Source organism: Phaeodactylum tricornutum, chromosome 20, assembly GCF_000150955.2.
Source record: "Phaeodactylum tricornutum CCAP 1055/1 chromosome 20, whole genome shotgun sequence".
In the NCBI taxonomy this organism is placed as follows: Eukaryota; Bacillariophyta; class Bacillariophyceae; order Surirellales; family Neidiaceae; genus Phaeodactylum; species Phaeodactylum tricornutum.
In genome coordinates, this window is record NC_011688.1 from 146,436 (window position 1) to 171,808 (window position 25,373).

The window sequence follows — 25,373 nt, forward strand, 5'->3', positions numbered from 1 at the left end:
TTTCTTTTGTCGCTTAAGCTCGGAAGCTTTTATAGTCTATTAGACTCGATGATTATTGCTCCGTCCCCGCTATCGATGTTTTTGTTTTGCCCGCCGCTTGCTGTATTCGGGCCCGAAAGAAGCTCGAACTGGAATCATAGACGGAGTGTGTATTGTTCGTGGCCACCATGTCCTTCCAATGTGCGGCGTGTAGCTTTTTTGTACCCTTGCCAACAAATGTGACACGGTGAGTGTCGGCCCGTCGGACATCCGTTAGAGGTGCAGGTGGATTGCGGACCCATTCCGCCACGGCAGCATCGACGGCTGCGTTCTCCGAAAACAGCGACGCCTCGTCCAATGCGATCAATTCTGCCCTCATGGCTTCGAGCTTGGCCAGCTTTTCGATCTGCTTGCGTTCCAAGCAATCCCCAGCGTCGACTTTGAGCTGTAAGCGTTCCCCGTACGCAATGTTGCCCACGAGCTTTTTGCGCTTTTTCTTTTCCGCACTGCTCAGCAGCCGCTGCCGAGCTAGCTTCGAAAACCATGCCTGTCGCAAGACGGTACGGTCCTCAGGATGCATACGCCCTACCAGGTCTGGGTCCAACACGAATAACGCCTGAATAACCAAAGCAGTGGCAACAGACAAATTCAGGGAGTCGGCAAAGCCCCGTAGAGGTAAATAGACGCGCAAGTCGGCATGACGCAACATTTCTTGCGAGCAGCCGACGGCTTCCGTCCCAAACACAATCGCCAGTTGGTTCGGCAACGGCCAATGCCCCGCTTCTTGTAAGTCGTCCTTTTCCAGCGGGACAGCCTGCTGCGACAAGTCCGTGGCCCATATCTGGTGACCCGTGGCGCGCAGTTCGTGTAGACACGATGCTGTGTCGGTGAATTCACGCAAGGTAATCCATTCTGTAGCGTTTTGAGCAAACAAGCGGTGTTGCGCGCGCTGTTCCATTTCCTGTTCCGATAAGACCTTAAGCAACGGACGACCAGGGTGGGCGGATGTCGGCAATTTTCTGCTTTCGCTGTTACCATCGTTCGATCCTTCCTCTCGGTTGTTGTCGTCGACTGAACCGACTCCGGTACCGTCCATCAATTGAGGCGGATCAATGATCCAGACATTTTGAATCCCCAAGGCTTCGGCAGTTCGCAAGATGGCGGAATAGTTGTGATCGTTTGTGCATCTTTCCACAACAATGGTGATACTGGAGGTCCTCCATTGGATCACCGCTTCGGCTTTGCGTATCAGGCGCAAATCAAGCTCTGGGGAATCCATCAAAGGTTCTGCTGGTGATGTGGACAGTGGTTCTCTGAGAGCATCACTGTCTTTGTCACCATAGCTGTTGTTGCTATCGTCTTTAATAGTGGTTAATGTCTGGGTACAGGGGACCGATCGGTTGGATCCTTCAGGACGAGTATCCGTAATTGGTCGTTTCCGCGTTTGCTGTACCAACCATGACAGCGCCCAAGCCGAAGCCGCTCCCAACAGAAAGCTACTTACCTGTACGGTAACGCTGCCGGACGAGGAGCGCAACACCATCTGCTAAAATTTGCTGACAAAGTCGGGGACACTCCAATAGATTGACAAGGAATCAGTCTCGTTGCATACTAGGGTCAACTTATGATCAAGTAGCCTCTGCAGCGAAAATTGCAGGCACCTACTAGACGATACAGCCGGTTCGTTTCGTTGGGTGGTGCCGATATCCACGATCCCTCAGAGTCGCGCTGGGTGACTTACGGACGTTGTTTGAATTCAAAGTCACACTAACTGTAAAATATACATGACAAATAACTTTGACAGTGAGTGATTGTTTCCAAAAAATGGACAGAATAGCTTGCAGGCAGGCCCGTCCGCAACATGACTCTGTCTTGGAATAGAATAACTGTGAAAAATGGTCACAATATAGGAAGGAAAGCCAACGTAATCAAAATCTAGTGAGAAATTGCAGCGGTTGCTTGTTGCAGGCTGCTTGATAGGTTTTCCTTGTTGGTCTCATTTTTGCCACCTATGCAGGACTTGCCAATAGATCTGTTTTGTTTTCCTTGCAGAACTTCAGAATCATTTATATAAGCAAAGCCGTCCCTCCTATCCTCATATATTTTATCATGTGTATTCACAGTCAAAGGTTTTGGATTGGATTTCTGCCATCAGCCAGTCTTGCGACAAAAACCACATAGAGAAAGGACTTTGCTGCACAATGAAGTTGCTGTGTTCGCAATCAAAGTAACGTTCAAGGACGATGAACCCTAGCCCTGTAAACTTGTACTCTACAGGGAGCGGTCTCCATCCCGCAGGCCGTTTGGCTCGTTGCTCCCCCGCGAGTCGACCATGAGCAGCCAAAGATCGGGCCGAATCTGGCATAGCCGTGAAGGTCTATACCGACTGGAGTGACAGGCAATCGCGTTCACGTCGAACGAAATTTTTGCTTTGCACGTTGATTACCCTTCGTCTCGCTCCTAACGCAACAACCTTTCCGTGCTGTATCCCATTGGCAACATGTCCGGCAACCCAGAACCTGGCAGCGATCCGTTTGCGTCGACGACGGAGGCCTTGGATCGTGCGCGGGATCGTCAAAGTACGACAAGATACGCAGAATCCGTGCAAGTCGTTCCGAGTAATTCAATGGAAGACGACAACATAGAAGTCCTTCATCTTGATTCGGAAAGCGATAAACTCGGCAGCCTTCGTAAATCTGCCCGGAGATCGCACCGCAACAAACCGAAGGATTCCAGCCACTTACCGTCCGGCAGCAATCACACAACATCGAGTACCCTTTCATCGACGCAGCAACAGTTGTATGACAAGGATGGCAGCATTTACGACGCCTTACCTCCAGAATACCGTCACAATCCGCAGGCGACCGAGCCCATCCTCCACTATTTGCCCAAGTTGGTCGAGACGGCGGAACTCCTCTCCTTGCGGGACCTACTGCAAGCCGCCGAACAAGACGTGCGTCTGCACCGGGCGCGCGTCAAGGCGAGTTTGGAAAAAGATACGCGTCTCGTGCGGACCTACCAGCTCGCTACGGATCCCTCCTACCAAGCGCGACAAGCGCGCTTGAAACAGCGAGAGAAGGGATTACGCGACTTGCGCACCAATGCGGACGCGATTTGGCAAGCCCTCGACGAAACGGCTCAGACACAGGGGCTCACACAGGCCGAACGTACGGATCTCCAACTCCAACGCTGGCAGCGAGCGCTGGAATGGTTCGTTGCCTGCCAACCCGAGAACGTATCTTGGCAAGATTTGCTAGAAAAGCTACTCGCCGGTGTCTCGGAAGATCAGGATGTCTCGGTTATTCTGGGACAAGCCGCTGACATGTGTCGAGATCTTGTTCAGGAGTCACATCAGGCTGTCCTGGACGCCAAAGAACAGACGGGAGAGTTGGAAGCCTCCTATGTAGTCAAACTCGAAGCGCACCAGCTCTTCGCCCGGACCTGTCTGGAACAAGTTCAACAGATCCAAGAAAGCTTTCAAACGTCCGGTAAGGCGGCTTTGCAAATTGGTCACCAGCTCGAACACGCTGAATGGAAAAGGTCACAATGTGAAGCTGCATCGATTCTCATTCGACGCTGGTGGATTTTGGAGAATCTCGCCGAGCAAGAAGCATCCACCGGAATCCCAATTGCCGTAGAAGAAGAAGTTGGAGGTCAGGTCCGTAGCGCCACCTGTAAAATGGATCCACTCTTCACCGAACCTGAAAATTCTCTCGAAGCCTCCAAGGCCTTGAAGGCTCTGCGGGCGGTATTACGCACCCGCGGCAGTGGCACCGCCACGGGAAGCGCGATCGATACAGCTACGACTCGTTCAGGAGACAACCCCATACGCACCCGACGCTTCGATTTGACGTCTAGCTTGATCTCCCGTACCAGTGAGGCCTTGGAACAAAGGCTGCTGAATGGCTTTTCTAAAGTCTACACAGCGGGCGGAACGTACGATTTTTCGTCGAAACCACGACCCGGGGCTATTGACTGGCGAGAATTAAGAGGTCTCGCGCAAGCTTTGCTGCTGTTCGACTCCGGACGGTCCCTTCATAAGCGCTACGTGGACATGGTGGTCACGTACCGATTTCCAGAGCTATTCATTGTGCAATCCAGAGGCTTTCCAAAGAGAAATTCGGATAGTCGTAGTGATGCCTTCGATGTCGATTCAACGCGGACAGAATTGTCCAATTTGTTCCACCAAGTAAGGGACGTCTGTACGGCCGAATTTGAATTGATTGCGCACGTGTTTGGGTCGGAAAACGCACGAACAGATTTGCTTGAGGGAAGCGAAGAAATGCCGCTCGTTGTGGCGAGGGCCCTTTTACAACGGGTAGTGAGTGATCCCAAGAACGGTTTGCAAGCGCGCATAAACGAATTGCTAGCAAATATTGATCGTGTGGGAGACTTTGACGTTGGTGCCAAGAAATTGGATACTTTTGTGGTGGTGCACGAAAAAGCGGCGAATCTCTTTTCGTTGCTGCGCGATGCTGCAGATCACATGGTGCCGAAGAACAAGAATAATATCAAGAATAGGATTGCCGTCGCCGTTGGAGACGCTAGTACCGAGACCGCTGTTGATTCTCTGAAGGGTTTTTTGACGTCTCAGGAACTCGCTTTAACCAATACCCATCGTCAAGGCTACATCAATTTGGAGCTTCGCCTTTTACATCACGACTGCTGTAGTAGTCTTGATCAAGCAGGATGCACTTTGGTCAAGGCACCCGTTACGGAGCCGAACACTACCTTGGCGGAAAAGGGCATTTTGGAAGAATATCGTGCGCCTGTGCTGCCCTTGCACAAGGATTCCCTTCGTCAAAGTGGGTACACTGGTATTCTTTCCGGTCCCTTGAAACAATCGATTCTACGACAGCCCCTGATACATGCGGCAGACTCCTTAGCCCGAGCTCGTCTCATGTTCGGGACCACGAAACGTGGAGGCGAGACAACTGCTCGCGTCATTCTCGGGATCTATACACAAATGTGTTCATTCTATGGCGATTGCTTTCTCTATCCTATTATGGAATCGTTACGTGAAATGCTACCATCGAATCCTCCGGCACAAGCTCCGCAACTCCCTTTTGACGAAGAAGCCGATGCGCCTGATTTAGGAGTTTCGCGAGCCTTTTGGGTCGCTTTGGAGCGAGTGCATTCGGCCGCGAAATCATTCGATCGCGAGCTGTGGGCTGAGAACCGTCCGGACAGTCAACGCGTATGGGACATTCTGACCATGTGCGGGGACGAAGGTGCGTTGGCAATTGCGAAAAATATGCGAATGCACCTGTACGCGGAACTGGAACGTCGAGGTGAAATGGCAATTGTACGCGCTTTGGATACGTTGAGCACACACGTGCAGTGGTTGCTAGTGTCGGGCGGCGAGTCCATGATGGCAACGGGCGGAACACGAATATTTAACCAGCTTACCGGACAGTCGGGAGGGCCATACGCAATCCCGTCCGGATCTTCGCTCGACACACCCAATAGTCCTGCAGTCAAATCCTTGACGTATTGCTTGCGGGTGCAGTTTGTACACGTTCAAGCGGCTTTGTCAGCGTCCTCCTTAGCCAATTTCTGGACGGCTCTTTCGATGCGTGTATACGATATCCTGGTTGCCCGGTTGCTTCAGCATTATCAAGTTTCGACTGTTGGTGCCGTTATTTTGTCTCGTGATGTTGAAGCTCTCCGATCGGTGGCCATGCTGGCCGGGACGGATCACTCCCACTGGGATACGTTACGCGAATTATTGACCTTATACATGACTCCCCCAGACGCCATCAAGACGATGCTGGCCGGAGCTGATGGTGATGCTGCGAAAGGACTTTTTGCAAAAGCTGGACGCGACCGGTGTCTCGTTTTCTTGAGTCGCCGAAACGACTACCGCTTCAAGACGGCAGCAGGCCCGAAAAAGAGCAGCTGGGTCACCGACTTGCTCACAGAATTGAACGTGACGGATCCATCCGATGGCGTGATAAATATTGGATCGTTTGCTGCGGAGCGTAAGAAGTAGAAATCTTCACATTGTTGTTTGCTCGAGTCTTTATATAACGGAACAGTTTTTGACAGTGAAGTTGATCGAGATTACAACGCAGGCACTCACTTTCGACAGAATCATTGTTGACTGAGAGGGCAAAAGACAAAACCCACTTTTTTTCTGTGTCTATAAGTCCACAAAATATCCACCAATATTCGCACGCACCTCGACAGACCGCGAACCCTCTGGACTTCGCTGGCTTCGGAAAACCAAAACCAAAACCTCGACACCTTGTCCTCTCGCAACCCATGGCATAGAATATCTTCCATCTGCATCGTGGTTTCCTTTGGCTGGAAAGAGTGTCAACTCTTTCGTCGTCACAAGGCTGTCTGAAGATCTGCAGTCAGTGCCAGCATCGTCCGTTCGATTAACGGGATGCACTGGGAGACGAAGAAAAAGGTCGTCCACATCATTCCATAGTGACAGCATACCGATACCTTTTGAGCTGACATTCTACAGCATGCCTCCCACTTGCGCGCAAACGATCTATCCCGTGGCTGTGATTGCATCGGTTACAAAACAAATGAATGCGGCATTGACGACATTGAAGGACGAAATTCCATCCACCATGCAACTGCAGCCGTCGGTCAGACGCGCAGACTTGCTGGATTCGTTGGCAAGTAGCTTTTCTGCCGATCACGCGTTGCAGTGATATCCTCTAACGTACAAATCGCTTCAGGAAAAAGTTTGGATGGCTTTTTCTCTCACAATGTGCGTTTTTGTTACAGATGATCGAAGTTTCGTTCCGGCCCAAGATCGAGGAAGCCCCAATAGCAATATCCAGTGACACATCCTGGAAGGAGGTGACAGTGCAAGAAGGTGACGTCCTTCGAGGAGAAGAAATGATTCGACGGCATACCGGTGCCGTAGGGACCATTATCTTTGTCGTACGACGCCCTGGTACGCAAACTCCATTCCTGGTCGTGCGTTCGGTTGTCATCTTTCTCAATCTCACATTGTGTGTATTTTTATGTCTGGTGACGTAGGATGATACTTTTGCCGCGAGCAGGCGTTGACGCTCTCCGTGCTCGTGGCCTTGTATCCGGACTACTTTATTGGTTACGAAATTGTGGGCGTGATCAAAGAAGTTGGCGTCGATGATGCGGGACTCGTCGAGTTTCAGCACGAGTACTTTCGCTTTCCTCTGTACCGCGATCGGTCGTACGCCTTTTACCGTGCGCTGGGGGATCGCAAAGTCGGCTTGGCCATTCTCTGGAATCCCTTGTCGTTGGTGTCTCTGATGTGCGATGCTTACCAGCGCCTACGCGCGAAAGAAATCGGAGGCACTACCAAAGGGGAAGGACTCGTGCAGGGTGGCATACTCGTGTTTCGTGGAACGGAACCGCGCGCCATGTATCAAGAGCAAACGGGATCCGACGTGCCCGCAGTCGACATTGTTTCGGCACTGCAAGCCATCCGGAAGGAAGCGTAGGCACGGATCAGGACTAAAAAAGGTCGTTGAGTCGACCATTTCGAAAACCGCAGGCGAGAGTGAGAACGTGAGGTCGTACCGAGCAACGGAAGTATCACACAGCTTGCGTAATTTTTTCTCTCTCTCTCTTTAGAGAGCGATTTGGCTGACCGTAAATGTCGCGTGACGTGGACTGATTTGGGAAGAATGACAACGCTGACGCCGCGAGAAAGCATCTCCCGCGTTGGTGTTTGACCGCATTTCCAAGCAGACAGGCAAGGAGTACCGATCCATCCCTACTAGAGGTGTCATTAGCGTATAACCTATACTTCTAGTAGTAGGAGAGTAGAGCAGAAGAATGGTCACCCTAGACTAACGTCGACTAATGTTAGAAACGTAGGAAGCTTACAGTTCGATTCCCCACAGTACACAAACAGCCCACGACTTTTGCCAAATAAATGTTACATATCTCACCGACATTCGGACATGTCGGAGTACTATAGTTCGCGCCGGATTGGAACAGATTTCGTAGAAAGGTTTGTGCGGTGATGAGAGCCGTGTGTGATAGCCGTCGTTGTACCCGAACGTGTTGTTTGCGATGGCTGGCTGACGGTAACGGTGAGTGCACGGAACGAGGTATCGACTCGAGACGACTCCTACTTGCCATTGATCCGTACCTACAGCAATCGTCGTCGATCATGATGAGTTCTGCCGACAAGCAATCCGTCCTACGGGAAGAAAAAGGTTCCAAACGACGACTTTCGTGCTTTCTACAAAACCTCCAGCGGAAGAACACGAAACAAACCCAACGACGGCGTTCGTTGCCGCTCACCCGTGATATCTCTCGTCACGATGCCGATCCCAACCGCGATTCCAATCCAAACGGAGGAATACCACGATTGGAGACTTACGCTTCTACGGTACTTCAATCCAACGAGGCGGCGATGCCGGTCGTCGTCGGAGACGCTAGGACAACAACATCAACCGCAACCGCTAGTACTGTTACTCACGACGACAGTGGTACGCCAGAGCAGGAGCACCGCACCGCAACCACGCCTCCCGATGCGTGCACGGACTCCGCCAACGCTACTGATACGGTAGCCGAAGACGAATGGGCCTGTCCACAGTGTACACTACGGAATCGATTGCGAAGCAAACGCTGTCAAGCGTGTGCTTGTCGACGTCCGCCGTCGTCAGTGGACGCATCGTACCTCGCAATACCGTCGTCGTCGTCAGCTCCAGCCGTCACACACCGTCGGGACACTCGAAACAAATCTTCGCCTTCGTCAGGAACTACCGCCTCTTTGGTGGATGCGGGGTGCGACGCCACCGCGGCTCGGGAAAACAAAGGCACACCCCCTACCACCAGTGCACAGAACAAAAGGAAAAGTCCCGACTCGACGAAACTGTCGTCGCCGCCCAAGAAGCAAAAAGTTAGACAAGCCACTACCAATAAGACTACACCGCGATCTCCCACAACCATTCCTGTTAGACAGACTACCGCGGCGGAAGCCCCACGTTCATTGCTTACGTCGATAGAGGAATCAAAGTACCATTCCGGAACTGCTTTTCAGCAAAGACAGTCTCCACAAATAAATACGACCTACACGTCTCAGAACACCCATGTCTGGGACGCCGCTCGAAAGTTGACGAAACAACAAGGTGAGTTAATTCAACAGCAACACTTATCCATTGTCGATATGCAACAACGGATGGCTGTCTTAAGCGACCGACACGACGAACTGGTTCAACTCCTACACGAGTTGCGGGCCCAACAAGGTGCGCCACTGTTCAGCACGGATCCAGTGGGTTCCACAATTACCCCAGGCTTGGACGACTCTCGTACTATAGCACACTCTCGGCTAAAGAAACCGACCGACTTGGCGTTCGAGCCCTCAACGCAAACGCTGTCTCAATCGTTGTCCCAAGTTTCCCCCACTATCGAATCACCTATTCTTTCGGAAGGCTCTCAGACGATGGACCCAAACGAACTTTCCTTCTCCCAGCTCTACTCAAGAACAAAGGGAGTTCCTTTCCCTCCGCCATCCCCGGGTGCCTCATCAAGTACCGCACATCTCACTTCCCAAGACATGCTCGCTTCCCAGACCGTATGCGTGACAACAAATGCTAGTGCTTTTGCCTCTTTGGAGACCATTTCTTCGAAAGCAAATAGGTTGTCTCGCCTCCAGACCACAGAGGCTACAGCTGGCTCCGACTACGGTTCCTCCAATACGCACCAGGACAGTGCTCGTCGTGATTCGCAACTACAGAGGAAAGTCAACAACATACCTTTGGGAACGGCAACCAATCGCAAAATGCCAACGGCAACTCCCGGAAACCATTCCACGACTTGGATTTCCAACAGATCGGCGCGAACTTTTTTGAAAGATCTGGACGTGACCGATGAGGCGGCGTCAAGAGCTAAGTGTAGCGAACACCCAACTTGGGAAAAATCTCGCAACGACCAGAGAATGACACGACGTCGTACGTATGGTGGAGCCGATTCGCGCAAGGACGCTTTGTGGGACGACGAGGATGGTGTCGTAGGGTGTGAGCATAGCCAGAAACCCACTTTTGCCTACCAGGAAACTGTCCGCTGTAGGGCCCAGCGTCAAAACCTGCCATGCCACGACTGTACGGAATGCCGTCGCTTTTTGGAAATTTTGCGCGAACAAGGGCACGATCTTAGTCAGACCAACGAACCCCTTCAGTACAGTCGCCATCGGGCGTCGTTTACTCCACCCGAAACTCCAGCGGACTTTTGGGAGCTGGATTTCATTGACGAAAAGCGACAGCGGGAAAAGGAAGAGGCCGAGCAAGCGTCGGCATCAATGGAGCGGAATAAGGGGAAAATTTGAACGAGGAGCATAGCACACTCTTGGTTTTGTCTAAAAATATTGATAAATTACGAGCCATTTCATGTTTACTTGTCGTCGGTATTTGGCAGCCAATTGCCGAAGGTATCCTCAAAATCTGATTGTGCTTTATCGGCCGCATCGTCAAAGAATCCTCGATCTGAACCCCAGTCATACCCGGGTACAAATCTGTTGGTTGTTCGGGGCGTTCTGGTTGCGTCACGGACTTTACCGTCGCCCCAAGGTTCTGGAGAGACTTCGCTAAACAGATCCAACTTGGAATTCTGAAACTGGTAACGTTCCAACAGTTCTTCCACTTCTACGTGATTACTACCTTCAATACGCGCCACACGATTTCCTTGATAGAACAGATCAAAGGTAGGCCACACATTAATATTCGCTTGCGAGATCAATAAATCAGCGTTTTCGTACTCGGCAAAACATCTCATGAATATCGTAGAAGGATTCTTTCGAGCCATGCGCTCGTATTCTGCCTCGGTCGCTCGACAATCCTCGTACTTCGCCGATGTGATTTTTGCCACACAAACAATACCGTCGGGGCGTTCTGGCAACGGCATCGCAGCCAACTTAACGACTTCCTGCAGCTGGTCATACGAGCTACACAAAAAGGCCAAACAGTACACTTGTAAGGAAGCGTGAAGCAAGTAGGTAAACAGAAATGTACAGAGAATCACTTACTCGAACTCCTTGACCATAAAGGAGCCGGCGCTTTCGCCGTAATAATCCCCTCGAGCATCACCGACATATCTGCAAATAGACGGACGCGGACTTTGCCCGCGGCTATCACGAACATACGGCAGCACAAAGATTGTGAGAGGCATTCCACACAAAACTCTGATTTGGACGGCTCTTTTCCAGCGTTCTTACCGAACTGTGAAACCGCAATACGGGGTTACCAAAAATGAGAACAAAGTAGACAGGAAAAATAGCTTGCGATGGAAGTACATTGTGCTGAGACTTTGAAAATCAATCAACGCATCCTTGTATGTTTCTTCCCTTTCTAGGCTATTCACAATCCAACGTTGTCAGAGGTTTTGGTTTACTTTTTCGGGTACAGTGTGAAAAGCAATGTTTCAGTGTTTTCAATATATCTACATCTAAAGGGGCATACTTAACAAACAATTGTCATATCGATATCTGATACGAAATGAAATAAGGTGACTATTCATGACAGGCTTATTACATTTGGGTCACTGCGCTGTCGTAGTGTCTTCTACTAGGTTCCACGTTGTGAAGAGGAAAAGACACTTTCAGATTTTTGTGGTGTAAACGTTAAGAGGAAAACCGCTACATCATATACAGAGCATACACCAAGCATTGGCTTATTTTCCAATTGCTAATTTTACTTATAAGCCGTTTCGCGCTCAATCTAAGGTACTTAGAATTTTTCAGATTTGGCCGAAATAGCGGTTTTTTCGTGTCGCAGAGGCCAAATTAGCGGTTTTCCTCAAACGTAAATGTAAGATGCCTAACTGTGAACAAATCCAGTGGTAATGGATCTGGTGATGTGACATAGTAGTATGTCACAGCACCTATAATTTAATCTTGTGTTACGTATCATCATGTCCTGTATGGAATGTACGGAAAATATGGACCTATGTATCCACTACGGTGATTTTTACAGAACCGGAAGAGGAACAAGAATATGAGATCCCGTGGCTTTTTCAACAGTAAAACTGTCTCACAGTCTGGTTGATAATCACCAATTGGAAAAGAGCATCTTGTAGGGCACTAACAGGCCAACAATTGCTCTGGGCATAACATACTTTTATTAAATGGATGCCATGTTTGCAAAGGATCTTTGCTCTAAGGCCTTCACAAAATGATTAAGGAGAATATACATACCAGTTGTTGCTGCTAAGATATCCGATAAGGCTTTCTTTGCATTGACAGTAAAGGATTGCAATAATTTGTCGCAATTACCTATATTTGTCATTAAAAAAGTTGAATGGTTTTGGGTTTACTAGGTCGCGACCTTTTAAGTTTCATTCTCTTCTTCCTGTCCCGAGAAAGTAGCAAGAGACGTTCCGGGGTCTGGTGCAGTGTTTTGGTTTACGAAGAAAATCATTTCTCCTCAGAAAACTCATGACAGCATTAGTGGCTGTCTCTACGCAATTGCGAAGCTGCTCTTTGCCAGTAAGAGACAAAGGCACGGCGCTATAACTCCGTCACCAAGGGATTGAATGCCAGGGGCTACCCACTGTGGCTAGAAATATAGGCTCGTAGATTTATCTCACTGTCAAAAACTTTATAGTCTTGCTTGCTCTTTTTAAGGCTGGTTTGCGGTGTTTCTTTAAAAATTATTCAAAGTCATGTGTTTTCAGTGTTGTGTTCAGAAAAACCTTTTTTACAGCTACCTCGTTTGCTACTATATCTGCTACACATGATTCCGTCTGTAGTAGTTCGGCAAAAACGAAAGCTTCCTCATCTATTCACCGTCAGTCCAAAAATCAGCGGAGCCCAGCAATAAATGCGCTAACAGACCCAGCAGTAGTACATAGTTGCAGACCCAGTAGTAGTACATAGTTGATACATCTGTGACAGAGGATTGCTATCATGGCAAATCTTCGAAACATGTACCAATGTGACCCCACCAGAATATCGGTAGAACGCTGTCAACCATTCTTAAAAATAAATGCTTTTTCATTTTTTCTGAACTCTTAGCACTCCAGATGAAATTGAAAAAGCGGCGAAGGACATATAGCACTTGTGAATGTGGATTCAATGTACATGCAATACTTTCGAATAAGGATGCTAAAGTTAACGGATGGGAACAATGTGCAGGAAATTCATCTGTACACAGAAACCGAGAAAATTGGAAACAAGCAGTAAACAAATTGACCATAAGTGGATTTGCTTTCTTCACATAGTGACGACTTTGAGAGCCAAGTCCTAGCATAAGCTTACAACGATTTGATATTATGATGGGATTTCAGAGGCAGTACGAGAAACAGCAAATGACTCTCTATAGAGGTCCGCCACATGTCCCCATCCGGTTTTGGCGTTCGGACGCTTTCGACCTTCTCATTTCTTTTGCCCTCACTGAATTCGAATAAAAAAGGCACCCTGGCATTGCCTTAATTTCACTTTGAAAATTGAGTCCTGTAGAGAATCTGAAGCTAGCAAGGGAAATAGCTGATAAGTGTAAATAGTGTGAGCGAAAAATTCTAATACAAGATTTGTCATGGCGAAAATCGAATCCCGAAACCATATTGTGACTCTTGACAGTTAGGGAGTGGTCCCAACCAGCGCTTAGACAAAGCGATTGCACTTCAACACAAAAAACTCAACGCACTACCTCACAAAATTGGTGATCGCCTCACAAGATCGACTTTTCCGTGATACCGCGATACGATACGAGTCTTGTCTTTCCTAAACGTCGACACTATACCTCAAGCATCCTTCTGCCTTGACAGTAAAGGCACCTCTCACATTGTTGCAACCTTTCTATACAAGCTACTCCTTCATCAAGTTGCAGATTGATTAAAATTAACAGAATGATGCGAATTCTACTTTTTGCTATGATTCTTCTGGATGCAGCCAGCCTTGCTCAGCCTAATGACGAGGCGCAAATCCATAAAAGCGTATTTGAGAAGCGAGAGCTGATGAATAATTACATAGAACTGAGCATGAGTATGCCAGTCATTGGGAAGGGCAAGGGTAAAGGTAAAGGAAAGGGAATCGACTACAGCCTATCATCGAAATCCTCAAAGGCCAGCTGGTCCAAATCGTCCAAGTCAAAGGGAAAAGGAAGCAGCAAAAAGAGCGATAAAAGTGGAAAGGGTGGTGGCAAAGAAATTTCGCTCGTTCCCACAGTTCCGACCCCTACTACGGCTCCAATTGGTAAGTTGCGCTTGTCTTACATTAAAAAGGAAAAACCCAAATTGAAAGATCCTAACCGACTTAACATTCAGTGGCACCTCCTACTATCACTACAACCTCCCCGTTTGGTAGTACAATGAGTGAGTCACGTAAGTACAGCGAAGCAGAACCTATTTGCCCGAAATTTAATAAACTAGATTTTTCACTAACTGTACCTTCCCGTCCATCAGCAAATTCGACGCCTGCGCCCACGTTGACACCAGTATCTATTTCTCCATTCACGATTCTGTATACCATCGAACAATTCCGCCTCCCTCTCGCAAGCGAGTATGTTTCGGTCGCAAATCTCACAGCGAACTATTTGAATGAGTACTTTCGAGCAAATTTCCAAGAGACGAGTCTTGTAGACTTTGTGATTGCCGACACGATGATGACTGACAACAACTTTCAGTTTGGACAGCCTGTCGAGATTGATTACAGAACACAGCTTACGTTTGCGTCGGCTTCCTTTATTCCTTCTACAGAGGAATTCGACGAGTTGTTGGCCAGTGCGTTCCGCGACGACAACTTGGCAATCTACATTTCTCTTTTGAACAGTTTGCCAATCAGCAACATCTTCCAAACAACGTCGCTTGTTACTTTTGAAGGATCTACTTCCGCTACCGTACCCGCGACTAGTGCAGACTCCGCCGCAAGAGCAGCCGGAATCGCGGTAGCAGCCGGTGCTGGAGCCCTTATCTTTATCATCGCTGGTGTAGTTATGTATCGCCGAAAGGAAAGAGAGGAAGTTGGCAAGCGCCTCGATGAAGATGGGCAGATGACAGTTGCTGGTGACACGTGTGGAGGCTCGTCAATGGATTCCCAATCGGTGGTTAATCAAACACATGCAATGAACGACGCAGATGGCTCCTCGGTATCGGAATTGGGCGACTTTCAGGTCGCTCCATCAAATCATCCCATTCTCGAAGAAGGAGCTGAAGAGGAAACGGACGACGAGTGCGACTTTGAAGAAAGAGGCCAACTTTCGGAAGTCCAACTGTAAAGGCGAAACGGAGCAGGTTGTTCTGTTTGTTTTCGCCATCAGGTTAAATTTGTAAGAGTTCGTGTGACCCATATCCTTAGAGAATGAAATTGTGAATTGCGCAAAAGCCATTAGTTGTCCTTCACTCTTCCATTAATATTCACAAGCATTTCTGCGTTTAGCTTTATTGGAAAGAATACCCTTTCCACCTATGGGAAAACTGTCTTTTCCATTAAATTTTTAGTGCTTCAGAAGGAAAAGCAATTGATTTCGGATAGATTCTCATCCGACCGTCTAAACGAGGACTCCATAATTGCGAGGGAAATCAAATTTAGCAGACGGAGACACTTGCACCAGACGAAGCAGGCCATCAAGTGGGGATGATTGCTCACTGTCAGTCTGCTTCTTACAGTCAAAGATACCGCAGCTTGCGGAAGAAGAAAGCATTTTGGTCTTTTCGCTGTTGTTTCATAGCGCGACAAAACTCCAAACGTCATGTCGAATCATATTTTTGTCCCGATTGTGAATCACGACTTTGACTAAAAGACGTTCCAACGGCCCTTTTTAAGGGATATTTCGTATAGTAGGATAAAATATCAGGTGAATGGCGGTTATATTTGAAAACGAATCTTTGTCTCAACCGATGTTTTACCTCATCGTCACTCACAATCACAAAAACGGTGGGAAGACAGAAAACTGGAGTGTCCACAAGAGCATCCCTTGCCACGATGAACATTCAATGTTTTATTCTCTTATACTCTCTGTTCATTCTGTCGTCTGGGGTATTGGGGATTGGCGTAGAGAAGCTCGTCTCAAGAACAGATGACCGTGCCTTGAAGCGCTTCTTGCAGGGGAAAGGAAAGGGGCGAGGAAGCCGCTCAAGTAGCGGCGAGAAGAAACGCACCAGCTCCAAATCTACAAAAAGCAAAATGCAGAAAAGCTTGAGGTCAAAACAATCATCTTCGCCCACCTCTTCTGCCTACCCAACACCATCTCCTACCCCTCCACCAACGGTATTACCTACTCATGCATTTGTGGCGATAACAGCATCGACGAAAAGCAAAAAGGCGGGAAAAAGCCGAAGTGGCAAAAGCAGATCAAGCTCAAGTAAGGCAGGAAGCAGTGAGTCAAAGTCGAAGAAGTCCGACAATTCGAAGGAAAGCAAGAAATCAAGCGCCCCAACGCCATGGCAACCTCAAGAGACTTCAGAACCAATAGCCACACAAACACCGCAGTCCCTCCCCCTTCTGATGCCAACTACATCGCCCTCGTTTCTGGAACCAGCTACGGATGTGACTGGCACTCCTCAAGATGTAGCAACTGTTCCGACCGAGCTTCCCTCCAATGACATGGAAGGTGAGCCAACGCTACCGCCTCGGATCGAACCCACGGTTACTCCCATCGAAGAGCCGACCGTTGTTCCGCGTGTGGAGCCTACTGTATCTCCCGTTCCTGAGCCTTCATCATTGCCAGCTCTGGAGCCATCGCTTACTCCAGACGTTGAAGCAACAATAGCCCCCACAATTCTAAGCCCGACCGTTGCTCCGGGTGAAGAGCCTTCAACTGTTACATTCGACACAGCTGCCCCCACGTTGAGTGCAACAGAATCTAGCGTTCCCACGGCTACCGAAGTACCCACGAACAGTCCTACATCTGGGAGAAGTGCAAGTGATAGGCCAGTGGCTCCTGATTTGGACACAAATGCACCCACGCTTCTGTCCGGAGTAGAACCAACTGTAGCGACGATACCGAGCTTAACCATACCCCCTGCGGATTCATCCATTGAAATCACACGCTTTAGTGTGGAATACGATTTCTCGCAGGGTACATCACCATCTGAGCAAGACTTTAAAGAGGCTGAAGCTGTCACAACGGCGTACATTGAAGAGTATTTGAATTCATTTTTCGATTTCAAAGACGAAGTAACCGTGGATAGTATATCCATCAATCCAGTCACCACATTGAATAACCCAGTGCAAATTCAGTATGATGCAACCGTCGAGTTCCTCAAAAGCTCGAGTCTCATTCCTTCAGCCTTGGAATTGGACAATCTAATGATGGCTGCCTTTCAACTACCTGCTGTGCAAACTCTTCTACTTCTCCTTGGAAATTTACCCGAACAGAATCCCTTTTCGTCAACAGGAAAAGTCGCCTACTCGCGTTTGCCAAGAGTCGGTGAGGGCCAAATAGCATTGGCAACAGGGCAAGGTCTTTCTGTAGTCGGAATCGCTGCTCTCGTGACAACCGTTGCTCTTGTATGTGCTATTGGTGGCGCATGCACTGTTCAGAAGTGCAGCGAATCGGCACTTCTACAAAGGTATAAGCTAACTGCGTTGGACGACAGGATACATGGAGTTCACACAATGGAAGTGATTGATTCCACATCTGATTGCTCATCGTCAATCGGAGGGCCGTCCATAAATCCTCTCGGTGGTATAGAATGCGATGATGATATGACGATAGAGTTTGGTCCTAACGAAGAAACACGTGGTGGATATGACCCCCTCTTCCAGGCTCCCTTTAGGATTTCGCAAGGAGATCTGATACGATGATTTTTGGAACCCCTTCTTTCAGGTTCAAAAGTATAAAACCCTAAATTTACTAGAGAAAGAAGGAGATCATCACCGATGTATGTGACTGCTTGTTTCAGGTATTCTGTTTACTCTAGATCAAGGAGTACTTCCCTCGAAGTGCATATATTAATTGTAAGTGCTGAATCTCCTGGTGCCCACTTAAAGTTGGTGGTCATCGCACCTATACATATTGATCAAATATTGTCGCATGTTTCAGTATTGCTTTCCGTTTTACCTTTGGCATAGCGTCGGACATTTCAGGAATATCAGGATATCTACAATGGAGTGTATTTCCCAATTTCGAAATGCGTTGAGCGTTGGAATCACTTTTTTCCTCAACATCGCAACGTGCGACCTTGACCTGACATGCGTCCTTGACATGCGTGGTCTTTTTTATGGCTATAGATCAAAGCAAGTCGACAAACGCATTAACTTAGTGCGAGATTGAGAAAAGACATCATCGCGTATCGTCCGCTGTCAACATTGAACACCATCATTGAAGATGACAACACAACGACGATGGTCAATCTTGATTTTTGTTCTATGCGGGCTACAGCGTATTTCTCAAGCGCAGCCTTCTAAAGGTACCAGAAAGCTTCCACCACTGAGGCACAGTATATTCGAGACACGATCTTGGGGCTCCTCTGAAACGGGGAAGGGGGAAGGGAAGTCCAAGAGCAGTAAACGAAGCTCTCAGACATCCCATCCGAAAACACAAGGTACGCGCCCTAAAAATTGCGATTTGCCATGTTCCTTTTTAAATGGATTTCCAATTCACTTTCCCCCCTTGAATTGCAGCATCGTCAAAAACGGGAAAGGGAAAAGATGGCAGAAGCTCGAAAAAGTCGAAGAGTTCGAAGTCGAAGAAATCAAGCAAAACATCATTGAAAACGTCGACGCCAACTGCGGTTGTGCAACCTACAAATGCTCCGAATACAGATACTGCAGATCCAACTTCTCGACCATCCCCGCCAGCTATTTTTCCCACTGCGATCCCCTCTGTAAGCCGGCAAACAGTTTCTCCAACACAGGTCGCCGAGACTGAGACGCCCACTCTACTCCCCACGTTTGTACCCATGTCTTTAGAGGCAACTGACCAGCCAACTGTTGCTGAAACAACAGCACCGACCGCCGCTGGACCAATCGTTGTAACGGTTATCCCTACTATATCCCAAACTCGGCCGCCAGCTACAAATGAGGTCGAGCCAACACTAAGTCCGCACCTTGATACAAGCTCCCCTACTGCTCTCCTGGCACCAAACCGAGAGACATCAACACCTACAATACGTTCTACGACAACACAAACACCCACCGGCATAGGAGAGGAAACAGCGACACCGACCATAAATTTTAGTGCGACACAAGCACCAAGCACCACAACAGTCGACACACCATCACCGACGGTAGATTCTATTGCAACACAAGTACCAACCACCATGACAGTGGACTCCACTTTGCCAACCTCAGGACCATCTACCAGAGCGCCATCAGCAGCCACTGATACCGAAGCTTCGCCCTTCGTTATTACGTACCAAACAAGCGATAGTAGGGAACCAACACCGGAGGAGTTCGATCAAGCTCAAGCGGTCACCCTTCAATATCTTGAAGACTTTTTAGTGGGGGAATACGAGTTCAACTTGATCACAGCGCTCAACGACGTTTTGGGATTGGCTCTTTCAGAGTCAACAGATCCTTTGGCTGTAGCGTATGCAACCACACTACTGTTTTCGTCAGAATCAGGATTTATTCCATCTCAGGAAGATATAGATGTGCAGGTTTTTACCGCATTTCAAGAACAGGCTGTTTTTGATCTCGTAGCAGCACTTCAAGGCCTGCCTCCTGAAAATCCCTTCTCATCGACTACAAGCGTCCAGTTCACTTCTTTTGTGATCGAAGTAGTGCAAGCATCTGAGACATCCTCAGGAAGTACGGTGGCTTTCGGAGCTCTTATTGGGATGATCTTGTTCATTTTTGGTTTGCTCGCGTCTCGTGTTGTGTATCGGAAGCCATCGTACATCTCTGTTGACAACGACATCCCCCATAGGGTAATAATTCCTGGACAAAGCAACATCATGGCATTCATGGACTGTGAAAGTGAAGCATCTTCTCGCAGAACTTCAGCGAATTGAAGCAGAGACCACATAAATATGTGAATCTCTTAATTCGGCCCCAGCCATGTTCGACATGAGACCTACAGTTAGCAGTACGACTCAGTACTGTATGTTATTTCCTTTTTCATTCCGCTTTCCTTTTACAGTACGAAAACTACCAAGTTTGAGTTTTGCTGCAGATTTGCTATCAGGGTTTTACCGGTATCCCTACTCCATTATCTAGCGGTCCTTTCAGTCGCTCCAAAGTACATATGAGATCGTCAGCTGCGGCCGGCATCCCGTCCACCAAACGGCTCGGTTTCTATCGGCAAGAGCGGAAAAAAGAGAAAGACGGTATGCATCATTGTATCTGTCTCCAAACCCTTTTTTATTTTTAACATGCTAGGCAAGGAGGGCTCGGCGACTGTGGAAGTGTACCGTAACGAACAACTCATTTCTCAGGCTGCGCGTGTATGCAAATATAAACAATTTGGGGAACGAGACAACGATATGGGAAGAGTAAAAAATAGATCGAAACAATCGTATCCCTGTAGCAGGTGGTTTAAATCTACGAGGTTCCTGGTGTACTACGACGGGCAGAAAGATGTCCTGGCAAAACGATGTCGCCATTCCCCACCGCTTTCTCCAGAGCAGCCATGGCATTTCCCAGTGTCCTCAGTTCCATTGCTGCAGACGATTCGTTCTCTTTCGCCCAATTTATGATGAGCGAGATGACTAGCTCAGTGGAAGCTTCTCGGGCTCGGATTAACCGTCGAAGAGCGAGCTCATGAAGCTCTACTTTGAGCGATTTGCTTAACAAATGCGCTTCCTTTGTTTCCATCACAGCTGTGTGCGTCACTTCCTTGCCGAGAACATCCAGTTTTTCGCGCAGGTCTTTCGCAAGCTGTGGTAGCTGCTTCCGAGTAGCAACATTGATGGCCGAAGTGATGTCTGTCCGCTTCTCAAACATTGTTAACGTTTGCGTACGCTTTTGGCTGAAGTATTTTTCCAATTGAATGCCGACGCACTCCATGTAAACAAAGCTTTCTACGATTTCAACACGCTCATAGTAGTCATGAAGAAGATCGGATAGAATCATCAGTAGCCGGTCGGTCTGTGAGTCTTTCAACTTGGCATAGGCTAGAGCAAAATCGCCGACGCGGTCTCCCATCAGATCATGCTTCGGTCCAATCGACTCCGCCTGAAAACATGCTTTCCAATTCAGAGGATCACTGGTGTCTACACTCAATCTCGATAAGAGTGCAATCGACGGTGACGAGCTTTTGGCTACGTTTTCGATATCAACGAAGCTACCACTAAACAATTTTGAAATTTCCGTCAAAAATGCGTCACGGCTTTCACGAAGGCCTCCGTTGCCTTCCACAGCATTCCCTTGTACCGGTTTCGCTCCTGTCATTGATTCTTTCAAAAGCTCAACGGCTTCAACACATCTGTTTAAATTTTCACGTAGACCAATTGCATACTTTCGGATTAGTCGCAAATCTTTAGTAGTCTCTTCTACGCGAATGTTTGGGTCGTCAACACCGACAGCTTCAATGATGGCCAGGGCCAATTCGGCATTCCACTTCCCTAACCGTCCCCCAGCGATCCGCAACGCCTGTACCCGCCTTATGTCCTTCTTAACTTCCCGAGGATCATCCTCATCTTCAATCCGGCATCCGCCATCAATCAAAGAGTCGCCGTCGCGTTGTCGAGGAAACTTCCTCGAATTAACACCGATGTTCAGGAGCCGATGCAGCAAATTCAATTCATTTTTGTTGTCCTCCTTTTCCTGCATTTTATGACGCGATGTCATGTCCAAGACGGCGTCCTTACTGACGTTGTTGCACGTTGATCGCAGGGAAATGGCTGCCGAATTCAGCAGGGCGCACTGCGTGGCTTCTGTATTCCAATATCGCCATGCCATGCGGGCTGTTCTCAACGGCGTAGCCTGACAAAATGTCGTCAACGTGTATCGCAGCACACGTTCGTCGCCTTGCAGTTTGACTTGCTGCGCACGTCGTTGAAAGACTGTCTCCGTCGGATGATCCATTCGTGGCTTTGGTGAAGTAGGCGCAGTCGACGTGTGCAGTGATCGCATGGCCTGTCTCTTTACGTCGTCAACCTTCAAACGAACTTTTTCTTCCCATCTAATGGAGGACGCGCTCGGCTCTACTCGTTGCTCGGACTGTTGTTGTCCTTGTTCCAACGAAGTCAATTGCACAATAGCACTAGTGTAGGCATCCAGAGATGGATCGACTGCACTGAGATCCGCCAAATACGATGCCAACATGCCTTGGACCTGTTTCAAGGCTGGAACGGCGCGATCTGTTTTTTGTCGGGACAATGCTCGCAAGGCTTCGTCCACGGCATTCTTATCGATTCCACAGTAGGGCATGTTTTCCCGTTTAATTTTGAGTTCACCAAGTTTTGTCGTTTCTACATCCTTTTCGTAGGTAAAGAGGCGGGCGATGGCAACGGCAAGCCTCTTCCAGGCAGTCCCGAGTCTTTCCTCCTCGTCCAACAGTATTTGCAAGCGTTCTGTTGCGTGTAGAGCTATCTGTCGATAGTTTAAAATCAGGGTACGTTCGGCTTCGATACTTTCGGAATGAATGGCCATCGTTGAAGAGTATTTTGGTGACGCGACGGAGGATGCGTTATCGGCGAAGGAGTCCATGATATCCAGAGAAGGCGCGGATGATAAAGCGCGACTGGAGCAGTTCAAAACACTCAGGGGTAAGTTGGATGTTACCGACCTTGATGGCGATGAAAGCGTCGGGTCTGAGTGGTTGGGTTCCATCTCATTGACCCCACAGAAAGAGCCCAACGGGACCGCCGACCAAAAGCTTTGCAAAATGGATTCCGATTGGGGCTCGGCTGATCGTGAAGGTAAGGGTATGGCTGGACCATCAACGGTAGACAAGGATTGCAAGGGGCTGGCGGCGTGGTACAGAAACGTTTCCATACTTTCCGATTCCAAAATATTAATTTGCAAATTTTCTTCGTGGTCCGACAGTGGCACGGTGGAACCCGAATCGAAAGAAAGTCGCCATTCTCCATTTCCCCGGGTGCCGTTCAAAACGTCCGACAACCAGCTGCGGAGTGGTTCTGGTTCTACTGGCGTATGTGGGTCAACGACGGCTTGTCCCAGTTTCAGATTCAATAGCGGAATGAGCAGAGCGCCGTGATATTCGTTCCGTAAGGACGCTTCGAGCCAGGCAAAATCGGACAAGTCTCGCCAGGTAAAGGCCGTGGTGAAGGACTGGGCGGTCTGACATTCACTGGGTTCAGGCTCGGCTGACGATTGAACCAGATTCCGCCGTTGCACCAGCACTCGATATTTCCAAACCACTTCGTCCCATTCAGCCGGTGACACTTCAACGACCCACGGATTGGTGGAATGAAAGGGATACTTTCCAAATTCTCGACAGAGAAGGGCTTTGACCGGATCGAGGGATTGCTTGGTGGCAGACGAAGTGTACTGTTGGTCGGTTGTGCGAGGCGCAGAGCACGAGGCAACGTGGGAGGGGGATCGCGGCGTCGGGGAGGAGAGTTTGTGCAACGGCTGCTGGACGGAAGCATCGCCCCACGATGCGTGCGATTCACCAGTCAACGAAAAGGATGCGTCTAACGTATCCGCGGACGTTGTCGCTACGGCTTGACTGGAAGTGTCGTCCGTTTTCTCGTCGGCAAAAACGTCCGTGTGTGTGGACGTGACGTCCTCGAGAGCGGCGTCGTCTGCATCCCCGTGTGCAGGGGGATCAACCGCACGGGGGTTGTGCCACAGAAGCGCCGGAAAGGGTCTATTCTTTTTGGAGGAATCTTTGACATTCGGCGCCAGTACGTGTCGCTGAGGATGATGCTGTGCCGTGCTAATACTACCTTTTCGGTTGTGCGGTCGATTCGAATGAGTGTTACTGTTGGGGCTGTTGATCGTTGGCGTTGCGACAGAGCCAGTATTCTCGGCCCCTCTCGACGAGGCCAATGCAGGCAACCGCCGCACGTCTAACGTACGTTTTGCGGCTGGTTGCGATTGCGTCGTCCGAGTTGAGGAAATTTCCGCAGCCTTGTTGGCCTTGCCTCCAAACAAGCGTCGCAAACCACCAGCGCCGTTACGTTTCTTGTTGGCCCAGGAACTACTGGTACTATTGCTGCCATCGTCGTTGTGATTTTTGTCGCGGTGCTGGGGTATGTTACGGGACTGCGACGCCTCCGTCAGCGCCAACAGCGGCGTTTCGTCCCGCGGGGCACGGCGACTCGCCGCTTGGCTTTTCTTGACGGGCATGTAGGGGACTTAGGGAAACGGTCCAATGCGCGGCAGCTGTCGGTCAAATGTAGCGGATTGTCAAGATATTATTCGCTTCGGGAAGTCCCTTTTGCAATGGACAGTGGTGGATTGAAAGCGCCTGTAGTGTGCGTTCGGGTAGTGAAGGCTGACAGTGAAAGTGGTTAAAGGAATGACAGGGAGTAGTTAGTTGTCTGTGTGGACCGAGAACGATCGCAGCGCCGCGCACCGCTGCGTTCAAACTTCCGTAGCGAGCGGTCGATTTCGAAAAAAAAGGAATACCGGTAGGAATGGAAACGTGTTCTTTCCTTGCGGAGGGTCGTTCCCCTTGGCGAAGTGTTACCCGTTTGACGATAGACAGACGCGTATATACAGTAACGGGCGAGAGAGGGTTGCTCCAAGGTATTACTACGATATAACGGTGAGATATAAAAACTTATTAAACATGGCACGCCTGTCGACAACCGATTTGGAAGTATAGATGCTCCCGAATTTAGAATCTTGACAGTGCACAAAACGGAAAAATCTGAATTTGGTAGTGAGGAATACCATAGGCCTCTGTTGCAGCTCAGAACCAGATCTCGGGGTCTGCGCTCGTCGGACTCTGACAGTGAATCCGGTCCGTAAACCCATCCAGTATCGAAACACACGACGTACGATAGTCAATGGAACGAAAGGTACGGTACCGGTAGAGGTTGTTGATCCTGACAGGTATCCCACCCCTGCGGAGAGAGGGATTCGTGTGTTTCACGTGGCTCGTTACTCCGTGCATTCTCTTTTCGTTGTCCTCCATCACATTGCCACAGTCAAGGACAACAGCCTCGACCATTCTCCTTTAGGATAGTGTTGCTTCGACAAGTCGGAGGTTCACCACATCGGCCCGCCTTTACTTGGACACTCCTCACTGTCACACCCTGTACCCGTCACGTCCAAACAAACACACACACACACTATGAGCGGGGTACTGCGAACGCTACTCACAGTCACACGACGGACTGTTCCGACACGCGTTACTCGTCGATGCTGGTCCGCTAACTCGTCCCCTTCGTCGTCGCACCCTCCCTCGGTCACGTCCGACTACCGTTCCTTGCAATATCCGCTCGCGACGGAACCACCCACCATCCTGCGTACCAAGGCAACCGACGTGGCCACGACAACGACCCAGACGTCGTCCTCGTCGTTCGATCCCACCGGGACCGACCCCTTTGACGACGCGCACGCGTTCTCGTACGAACAAGTGGACGATATTCGTCGGGGACAAAAGCAAACCCTTTCGACGACCCTCTCGCCCAAAACGATA

At 49.2% G+C, this 25,373-nt stretch overlaps 8 protein-coding genes across 8 annotated transcripts; 5 read left to right on the top strand and 3 right to left on the bottom strand.

Moving 5' to 3' along the window:
* Positions 1-52: 52 nt before the first annotated feature.
* Positions 53-1,616, bottom strand: PHATRDRAFT_48958 (predicted protein; the record flags this gene model as incomplete). The annotated part of the gene is made up of 1 exon (XM_002183649.1): positions 53-1,616. Exon 1 carries the CDS (start codon positions 1,520-1,522, stop codon positions 53-55), a length of 1,470 nt encoding a protein of 489 aa, XP_002183685.1. The 5' UTR covers positions 1,523-1,616.
* An 863-nt stretch (positions 1,617-2,479) lies between these two features.
* On the top strand, positions 2,480-7,760 carry PHATRDRAFT_48959 (predicted protein; the record flags this gene model as incomplete). The annotated part of the gene is made up of 4 exons (XM_002183523.1): positions 2,480-5,960; positions 6,169-6,643; positions 6,675-6,918; positions 7,005-7,760. 4 exons carry the CDS (start codon positions 2,480-2,482, stop codon positions 7,425-7,427), a joined length of 4,623 nt encoding a protein of 1,540 aa, XP_002183559.1. The 3' UTR covers positions 7,428-7,760.
* A 194-nt stretch (positions 7,761-7,954) lies between these two features.
* Positions 7,955-10,264, top strand: PHATRDRAFT_48960 (predicted protein; the record flags this gene model as incomplete). Its single annotated transcript, XM_002183524.1, has 1 exon — positions 7,955-10,264. The coding sequence occupies one exon, from the start codon at positions 7,955-7,957 to the stop codon at positions 10,262-10,264; it is 2,310 nt and encodes a 769-aa protein (XP_002183560.1).
* A 65-nt stretch (positions 10,265-10,329) lies between these two features.
* On the bottom strand, positions 10,330-11,103 carry PHATRDRAFT_48961 (predicted protein; the record flags this gene model as incomplete). The annotated part of the gene is made up of 2 exons (XM_002183650.1): positions 10,330-10,879; positions 10,961-11,103. The coding sequence occupies 2 exons, from the start codon at positions 11,101-11,103 to the stop codon at positions 10,330-10,332; spliced, it is 693 nt and encodes a 230-aa protein (XP_002183686.1).
* Positions 11,104-13,779: 2,676 nt separating this feature from the next.
* On the top strand, positions 13,780-15,146 carry PHATRDRAFT_39571 (predicted protein; the record flags this gene model as incomplete). The annotated part of the gene is made up of 3 exons (XM_002183525.1): positions 13,780-14,125; positions 14,197-14,253; positions 14,335-15,146. The coding sequence occupies 3 exons, from the start codon at positions 13,780-13,782 to the stop codon at positions 15,144-15,146; spliced, it is 1,215 nt and encodes a 404-aa protein (XP_002183561.1).
* A 707-nt stretch (positions 15,147-15,853) lies between these two features.
* Positions 15,854-17,677, top strand: PHATRDRAFT_39572 (predicted protein; the record flags this gene model as incomplete). Its single annotated transcript, XM_002183526.1, has 2 exons — positions 15,854-16,247; positions 17,100-17,677. The coding sequence occupies 2 exons, from the start codon at positions 15,854-15,856 to the stop codon at positions 17,675-17,677; spliced, it is 972 nt and encodes a 323-aa protein (XP_002183562.1).
* A 523-nt stretch (positions 17,678-18,200) lies between these two features.
* On the top strand, positions 18,201-19,827 carry PHATRDRAFT_39573 (predicted protein; the record flags this gene model as incomplete). The annotated part of the gene is made up of 2 exons (XM_002183527.1): positions 18,201-18,606; positions 18,716-19,827. 2 exons carry the CDS (start codon positions 18,201-18,203, stop codon positions 19,825-19,827), a joined length of 1,518 nt encoding a protein of 505 aa, XP_002183563.1.
* A 529-nt stretch (positions 19,828-20,356) lies between these two features.
* On the bottom strand, positions 20,357-24,073 carry PHATRDRAFT_48962 (predicted protein; the record flags this gene model as incomplete). Its single annotated transcript, XM_002183651.1, has 1 exon — positions 20,357-24,073. The coding sequence occupies one exon, from the start codon at positions 24,071-24,073 to the stop codon at positions 20,357-20,359; it is 3,717 nt and encodes a 1,238-aa protein (XP_002183687.1).
* Between the last annotated feature and the right edge of the window lie 1,300 nt (positions 24,074-25,373).